The sequence below is a fragment of the Cornus florida genome, unplaced genomic scaffold (genome assembly GCF_030987335.1).
Source record: "Cornus florida cultivar Cherokee Brave unplaced genomic scaffold, ASM3098733v1 CherokeeBrave_3.0.0_Hap2_Chr10, whole genome shotgun sequence".
NCBI classification, from domain to species: Eukaryota; Viridiplantae; Streptophyta; class Magnoliopsida; order Cornales; family Cornaceae; genus Cornus; species Cornus florida.
In genome coordinates, this window is record NW_026775580.1 from 117,687,378 (window position 1) to 117,696,179 (window position 8,802).

General features: G+C 40.4%; 1 protein-coding gene across 1 annotated transcript; it reads left to right on the forward strand.

The window, feature by feature from the left end:
- The first annotated feature begins 207 nt into the window (after positions 1 to 207).
- On the forward strand, positions 208 to 8,208 carry LOC132278516 (nifU-like protein 3, chloroplastic). Its single transcript, XM_059780321.1, has 4 exons — positions 208 to 555; positions 682 to 799; positions 1,305 to 1,603; positions 7,884 to 8,208. The coding sequence occupies exons 1-4, from the start codon at positions 448 to 450 to the stop codon at positions 8,073 to 8,075; spliced, it is 717 nt and encodes a 238-aa protein (XP_059636304.1). The 5' UTR covers positions 208 to 447; the 3' UTR covers positions 8,076 to 8,208.
- The last annotated feature ends 594 nt before the right edge of the window (positions 8,209 to 8,802 follow it).

The window sequence follows — 8,802 nt, forward strand, 5'->3', positions numbered from 1 at the left end:
GCTCTCACTCTGCGCGGCTTCGGTTCTGACTAGGTGACTAACCAATGCAAAAGTTGTATTTGCATGCAATTTCCCATGTGATGACGTGGTTTCCTCTTCATCCACCCATTTGAGGCAATCAGGCCCAGCTTACTGTATAATATCATCATTTTTTTTTATTTATTTTTTTTGTCATTATTTTTCTATCCACAAACTCAAGTTTTGTGGATCACTCTGAATCTCATCCAATCCAATCCAATTGCAATGCTTTCCTCTTGTGAAGACTTTAAATTCCTCATTATTATTATTATTATTTTTCTTTTTCTTTTTTGGATCATCTTGGTCGTTTCATCGGCCAAAATAAACAACTCTCATCCATCCATCACCGACTGAAAATACACTGCCAGTTGGTTTCTATATATCCCACTCCCCATCACAGTACTTGAATAGAAACAATACCTTACAAACATGGACGCAATCTCAACCCCAACCCAAGGTCTCAAATCAGCACCAGCCTCATCAATGTTTGTTCATTCATCCGAACAGTCTTCTCTTACCCATTTTTCTCTCCCCAAGGTACTCATTTAAGTCCAACCACTAATACATAACTATATATCTTTTTTTAACTCTTTTGTAAATTCTGGCATTTCTATATAATTAATGATATTTTCTGACTCGGAATTGTGATATTTCTTTCTCTAGAATCCCATTTCAGATTTCACTACTTTTTCAGCAAAACGTAACCCTTTTATCAGAGGTCAATATCATCCCAGGCACTTCCTTGGATTCAATTCGATTCGCGATAGTAGGAAACGGGCAGGTAACTGATTTAATAAGAAATTGTTTATTCCAGATGAATTTTCAGTTCAAAGAGAAAACAATTACGCATTTCAGCCATATTGTAGGATTCGTAATACTTTCTATGCTAATATGTTTTTTATCCGCTCGTTTGAAAATAACTCGGTACTGAAAATGACAACTAGCTAGGTATTACTAGCAGCGGTTTTGGGTTGGGGATTTTGCTGATGTACTCGTTGCAAAGCAAAAGACATGCGATCTGTTTGGTTGTTGGGGAAAAAAAATATAGTAATAAAAAATTGTCCAAATTCAATATCTTAGCTCCCTAAGGTTTAGGTAGTTGGGTTAAACGAGTTGTTGGGTTGGTTCCAAATTCGATATGCAAATTAAGAACGAATATTATAATACATCTATTTCGTATATAATTGGAACCCACCCACAAATTCACTGAATTTATTTGAGTTCTATCAGCAACGAGATAGCATTATTTTATTATTATTTGCTCTGCCTCTCTGATACTGTTGAAGGCATTCTGGTTTCACCAAGCTGTGTCCTTCCATTAACTGAGGAGAATGTTGAGAAAGTGTTGGATGAAGTCCGGCCTGGACTAATGGCTGATGGAGGGAATGTGGCTCTACACGAGCTTGACGGTCTTGTTGTGGTATTGAAGCTACAAGGAGCATGTGGCTCTTGTCCAAGTTCAACTATGACTCTAAAGATGGGAATTGAAACTCGCCTCCGGGATAAGATCCCCGAGATACAAGCAGTGGAACAAATTCTCGACACTGAGACTGGGCTTGAGTTAAATGAGAAGAATGTTGAAAAGGTTAGACAAATCATTAAGTTTCTGTATATGATGTATTCCATTTCCATGAGTTCGATTCGTCAGGCAGTAAATGCAGAATTAGAATTTTGTCCTCTCCCACCATATAACACTTCATAAATTGCAATGACTTTACAAAGGAAAACTTTGGCTTTCACTTGCATCATGAAACAACAACAGCAGCCAAGCCCTTTTCCCAATTACGTCGGGTCGGCATCAAAATTACTTAAAAAAAGAAAAAGAAAAAAAAGAAGCAATAGCCAAGAAGTTGATTGAACACCTCTGTTTTGTGGATAACATGTTGCATTCTAGTTGGATGACAGAAATTTGCTTTGCCATGTGAAGATGCAAGAAAATGACGTTCTATATTAGGAAAATATTTTCTTACACTCCAAACAATGGGCCTCTTTCTTCCTTTCTCACTTTTATTTATAGAAATTTACATTTACCCTAATTTTCTATATTCTTTCTCTAAGTTGAAGGTTGATGGGCCTCCCTCCTTTGTGGGGCGGTCCGCCTATACAAATTGACCCAAATAGAGGCCCGTTCTTGCTTTTTTAGACTCCTCATGCATTGGACTTGACTTTTGGACCTTTTGGATGGGGAGCAGACCAGTCGGTCAGGTATGTTGGGCTGCATCCTGCCCGGCTCAGGCCCACCTACAATTCCCAACCTTTCATCTGCCCCTTTAATTTCGCCATAATGATTAGGGCGAGATTAATATGTAGTGATGGCGACGTGGGTTGTGGTTGGATGTGACGGTGTGGGAGAATGTGTACGGCCGAGCCTTGTTAATGTGTTTCAGTTCCCGAATCATCGTGATTGCTTTGACTCCTGATCTCCCCACGTGATCGTCTTCTGCTTCTATAAATTTGAAATGACTTTGGTCATTTTCCTCTTTTGTCACTGTCAAGCACTGTCTTCATCATTCCCGTGTTCTAGTCTTTAAGTTTCCCTCCGGCGAGAGTTTAATTTTCCGGCGATCTCCTCTGTCTTTCTGTTCCCTTCATTTTCAAGGTTAGTTTTGCAATCTTCTTCTTTTTTTCACTCTTATTTCCACTACCATAGGTCTTGACATCGACGCCCTTCGCGTTCGTTGTAATATCCCTGATGATGTCACTACTCGTCTTTATTTCGACGAGGAAGGTGCTAGCACCGGGAGGGCTTTGAAAACAATGAGATTTTGTTCACTGCGTCCCAACTGTGTGAGGTTAGATTCCCTCTTCACTCTTTATTCCATTAGGTCCTCAATGTCCTAGGGTTGGCCATACTTCAGGTCAATCCTAACTTCTATAGGATAATATTCATTTTGATACTTCTAAATCTAGATTGGGGTCTGCAGATAGATACGTTTGACCTTCTGTTTTGCTACAAAGTAATTAGGACTAGTAAAACCAGTGTCTGGTACCATCTCCATCCTATAACCGACCAGAAACAAAAATTAGAAGAAAAATCCAATTGTCATAGGGGGTAATTCGAAGTCTCCTCGGACCCCCTTACCTACCATTCCCAAGGAGTTCAGGATGAGTGCCCTCCCTACTTTTTCTCCTTACAAGACTCACCTATATGAATGCACGTGTCAAACTTGTCTTCCATATTTTTGTGGCTTCCTTTCCCATCATCTGGGTTTCTCTTCTGATCTATTTGATTTCAATATTTGCAGAGTGAGGCTTAGGATTTTGCAGTCGTCTATTTGGAACAACGTTCCTTTTGCCCTCACTTTCTTATCTGAAGAGGCCTTGAGGAGGATTGTTGTTGCAGCAGGTCCACCACTGATGAAGGATACTTCGATACCCACTTTTGGCAGGACAAAGAAGAATGACATATCCGTGACTGCTAACACTGATGCTTTGCTTGCCCATCCGGTCCATTCTGCCCCTACTCAAGCCATTGTGTCCTCTTCTTCTGCTTCTGTGAAGTCTAAGGGCAAGAGGACAGTAGAGAGATGAGGGGGAAGATGATGGAGGTTCAAGTCTGAGGCGAAGAGGGAACCAGGGGATAGTGATCAGGGAGCGCCGTTCAGACGAACCTCCCCAAGATACTAGTGTCCCTGCTCGCAATGCGGAAGCTGCTATCCCCTTCAAGCCAGAATTCCTTAAGGATGACGGTTCCATGGTGTCTATTAATGATACCATGTACAAGGATGGGCCCATTGCTTTGGCTTACTACCACAATCTGTGGACTCCAATGGACTTGGAGGCTCAGACCAAGCTCAGTAAGGAGGAGATGTTCAGTCGGATCCCCCTCGGTGCAGTTGAGGTATGCCTATACCCCTTATCTCTTTTATTTTTTGTGTACTCTTTTTTGGGGATTAACCCATTAACTTATTCATTTTAACTCTTTAGATGCCTTTATTGGCCTTGCAGACCTTGTTTGGTATTGTTGCCATGTAGAGGACGATTGAGCAGGGTGACAAAACGATCAGTCGGCTCGCCTCCCGAATAAAGAAAGATGAGGAGGATCTGAAAGATGTTGAAAATCGGGCCCGACTGGCCGAAGAGAAGTTTACTGCTGTTGACAACGCACGGGCCGAATTGGTTGGTTAACTTGTGGCAGAAAGGGTTGCTTGGGTGGCCTTAGAGCAGAAGAATGATGAGCTAAATGGGGAGAGAGTTTGTCTCCTTGAGCTCTTTAGGCAGAGTGGAGACTGGAAAGAATGCTAGGCACGAACGGTTCTCCCGATTGGGGCTGTTTTGGTATGCCAACGGCTACAGGGATGGATTCATGGATAGCAACAATCCGACCGATTTGGGCAGTGCGTACAATAGCCCTGAGGACTGTGATCAGGACTTGAAGATCGATCCTCCCAGTACTTACAGGGATCCTGTTCCTGATGAGCTCGAGGAGGTCTTTGCTAGGTGCAAGAAAGTAGTCGCAGTTGCAGCTGGCTCTCTGACCCTTCCTCATCCTTCTACTGGAAAAGATGGAATTGCTCCTGCCCCTGCTCCTCCTACTCAAGCTCCTTCTGCCTCTGGGTCTGAGGTGGAGATTATAGAGGATGAGGCCTAAGTTCAAGGGCATTTTTTTTTTAAACTTTACTTTACTTTTTTGTTCCTTCTTCATTTCCCCCCCCCCCCCCCCCTTTTTATTTTTTTTTATTTGAAATGTAATTGAAGAGAGGGGAAAACTTTGTACTCTAAATTGATTAATAATAGAAGGTTTTTGTTAAGTCTAAAGTTCCTTAACTTTTTCTCGAATTTTGTCAAGTGTTTTTGTTAGAAACTTTTCTAAGTGTTTGGCGATTGCCTACTCTGCCACTTGCCACTTGCCACTTGCCACTTGCCACTTCACTTTCTGTGATAAGATTTCACTTTTTGTAATGAAATTTTCTAAGTGTATGGTGATCGGCTACACTGCAATTTGCCACTTCAATTTTTTTTTTGTTTGAAAATTTTCTAAGTGTTTGGCGATTGGTTACTCTGCCACTTGCCACTTCACTTTTTGTAATGAAATTTTCTAAGTGTTTGGCAATCGGCTACACTGCCATTCGCCACTTCACTTTTGTTTTTGTTTGAAAATTTTCTAAGTGTTTGGCGCTGGGCTACTCTGCCAATTGCCACTTTATTTTTGTTTGAAAATTTTCTAAGTGTTTGGCGATTGGCTACGCTGCCACTTGCCACTTCACTTTTGGGTTCGACAAGCCTCTCTCTTTAATAATAGGCCTATTCTTCCTTTTTTCATATTCATGTTAACGATGAGAGTACATAGATAACGGAGGAGTGAACAGAAATTAAATCAACTAATGCTGTAATTCTACTAGTAGTATGTAATGTTCCGGATATTTATCAATTTTTTCGAATTTTTATTTAATTTATTTTTTATGCCTCGTTTTGCTTGTCACGTGGGCCCTGAGGGTTGTTTAAGTTATTTTCTTGAGCCATGAGTTTTAGAAATGCATTTTTAATTATTTTAAGTCATTTAGAAGTGATGAGACTATTTTTAGAATTTTTCGGAAGTCGGGACGATTTTCGTGCTCGGGAACCTCTCCTATGGAATGCGCAGTGCTTGGATTGATCTCTTTGTTCGATCAACTGTCTGATTGGTTCAGGCGGTTGGAACATCTCTTTATTCTCTTGATACAGTCGTGCCAAAGTGACCGTAAGGGGGGTGACTATCTCATCATCTCGTTGTCTCTTTTCGGTCTTCCAAGACGTCACTCGGGACTGTAATACTGGGGTTCTCTGGGTGGTCATCTTTGCTCTCGATTTGTTTTCCACTATAACCATTGTTGTCTTCCTCATATTGACTGCCTTGTCTTCCTTGAGGCATACGTAGCCTTCTGCTCTTGAATTGAGTTCGTCTATAGTCTTAGGTGATGCCACCACCAAAGACGTGTGAAATTGAGTCGTTCTGACCATGGCGAGTTTGAACGCATGTACTGCTGATGACAGATGGCAATCAATCACTATACTAATTTCCAAATTAAACCTGGTGAGAAAGGCCTGGAGTCGCTCCCCCTCCTACTGAACAGACACAATATATCCTTCTCAATCCGTCAGTTACCGAAATATTGACCTATGAATAGGTCGCAAAGTGGCCGAAAACTTTCGACTGACCCTCTTGGCAGGTGCTTGAACCAATTAAGTGCAGGCCCAGTGAAGCTTGTTGGGAAGACCTTACACATTAGGGCATCATCCTCGGTATCTAGAGCCATCTTCAGTTGAATCTGATAGACGTGCTCGGTTGGATCTTTAGTTCCGTCAAACAGGGTAAATGTTGGCATTGAAAACTTTTCGGGTCTCGGAGATCTCAAGATCTCTTCTATAAAGGGTGAATCGATCTCCGGGCTGACATCCGAATAACCTCATTGACCATCGGGGGTGGTTTCTGGTCCAACAACCTCTTCCCGGTGGCCCTCTGGTCATTAGTGCTCACCTCTGACTAGTGCAAATTGTCAAATACCTTGTGTACAGTTGATTATTTTTGCCATGAAGAAACAGCTTCAACATGTTCCACCCCCTCTTCCGGTCTGAGCATCTTATGTTGAGTATCTATATGAACGGATCCTACCCTCTTTGCCTGTCGATTGACGTTCGTTAGCCCTACCCGCTCATCAGCCACCGGTGGGTGAAGGAGCAGTGGAGCTTCTCTTAGTTCCATCCTGGATCTAAGCTCGGCGTCCTCCCTCTGTAGAGTTTTCACGATCTGCATTAGTTCATCATGTCTTACCCGTTGCTCTTCTTCCTGCTGGAGGAGCCTTCCTCTCCGATCATAGTTTCCGATCGGAGCTGTGTCATTCGTCGCTGAAATCAATGAATCATTCTTTTCTTTCCCACAGACGGCGTCAAATGAAGATGCAAGAAAATGTCGTTCTATATTAAAAAAAGATTTTCTTATACTCCAAACAATCTGCCTCTTTCTTCCTTTCTTACTTCTATTTATAGAAGTTTACATTTAACCCTAATTTCCTATATTCTTTCTCTAAGTTGAAGGTTGATGGGCCTCCCTCCTTTGTGGGGCGGTCCGCCTATACAAATTGACCCAAATGGAGGCCCATTCTTGCTATTTTAGACTCCGCATGCATTGGGTCTGACTTTTGGACTTTTTGGATGGTGAGCAGCCCAGTCGGTCGGGTGTGTTGGGCTGCATCCGGCCCGGCTCAGGCCCATCTACATTTCCCAACCCTTCACCATGTCAACAAAGGTTTGAGAAAAATGGCATCACACTAATAAGCTAGTTGAATGACAGGTTACTTTGATTCTGCATGAAGCTTGATACGGTTAATGTAGTTTGATCCATGAGTTGCTTTTGATTTTAATAGTTTACCAAAGATTGCAAAAGTTTGTTTTCTGAAATTTGGCATTTTTCGAAATCAGCTGTTAGGGAACAATGTTTAAAAAATGTCAACCAAATCAATTCTGCTGCTTCTTTTTTTATTTTTTTATTTTTTAATGGTTTCTTTTCTTATGTGAATATAGAAACTATTCTAAAAAAAACTAAACCAGTGAGGCTCTAGGTCTTCATTATTCCAGTAACCCTCCTATGTCTTATATTTTTTCTTTGTTCTTCCTCCTTTCTTTTACACTATTATTTATCTCAATGGAAATTGTTGTCTTGTTACTATTTTTTTTTCCATATGTTTACAATGGAGATATATACCTGTAATCTCCACTTCTCCAGTAACTAAAACATCAGTGCAAGAACTGTGCAATACCAAAATAGACCTCTATTTACCATAATGACAAGGAAAGTTACTCTGTTATTAATCCCTTTTGGTTGCATATCTTCCAGGTTCTTTCTGAAATAAGACCTTATTAATCCCTTTTGGTTGCATATCTTCCAGGTTCTTTCTGAAATAAGACCTTATCTTGCTGGCACAGGCGGAGGAGTGCTTGAGCTTGTTCAGATTAATGAGCATGTTGTAAAAGTCCAAATCAGTGGGCCTGCAGCTGGGGTTATGACTGTTCGTGTTGCTCTTACACAAAAGTTGAGAGAAAAAATACCTACCATTGCAGCTGTCCAGCTCATAGATTAATGAAAATTTTAAAAAAACAATATTTATGGTGAAGTGATGAATAGAAAAAATTTTGTTAGTTTTTTGCGGGCAGAATTATATTCAAGCTATTTGATTTTTCACATGAGAAAGGGTAAGTTCATTTTGAGGATTAGAGCTGTGCTTTCCATTCATCTGCAACATGTAGATTAGGTTCATCCTGAAATATTAGGAAAATAATTCATACCCATGATGCAGCTCCGCCTTCTATCTTCATCAATCCTATCCACGTCATAATGGTAATCCTCTTTTTGATGTACAACACCAATTTTTGCATTAAGTGATTTTCTGCATTAAGTGATTTTAAATGTTCTCAATGTCACATGATGCTTGGATTCGCGTAAAAGAAAGACATCCTTTTGGAGTTCCTATTCTTTTTCTTATCTTTCCCGCTGAGATGCTTGGTGTATTGTATTAGAGATCCGTTTGGAGTTCCTATTATTTTTCCTATCTTTTCAGCTGGGATGCTTGGTGTATTGTATTAGAGAGAGATCGACTATCATATAAAACTAAACAAAAAGCTCTTTCAGGTTTTATTTTAAAATTGGCCAAAGATTTATATCTAAAAATAATTATTTATTTATTTTTTATTTTTTTGTCTTTTCTCTCTAGTCACGTTTTGTAATGAAACTCAAATCAATACAGAAATTTAATATTGGGCCTTAAGGATTTATTTATATGACTCTTTTCTATTAAACCCTAACTAATA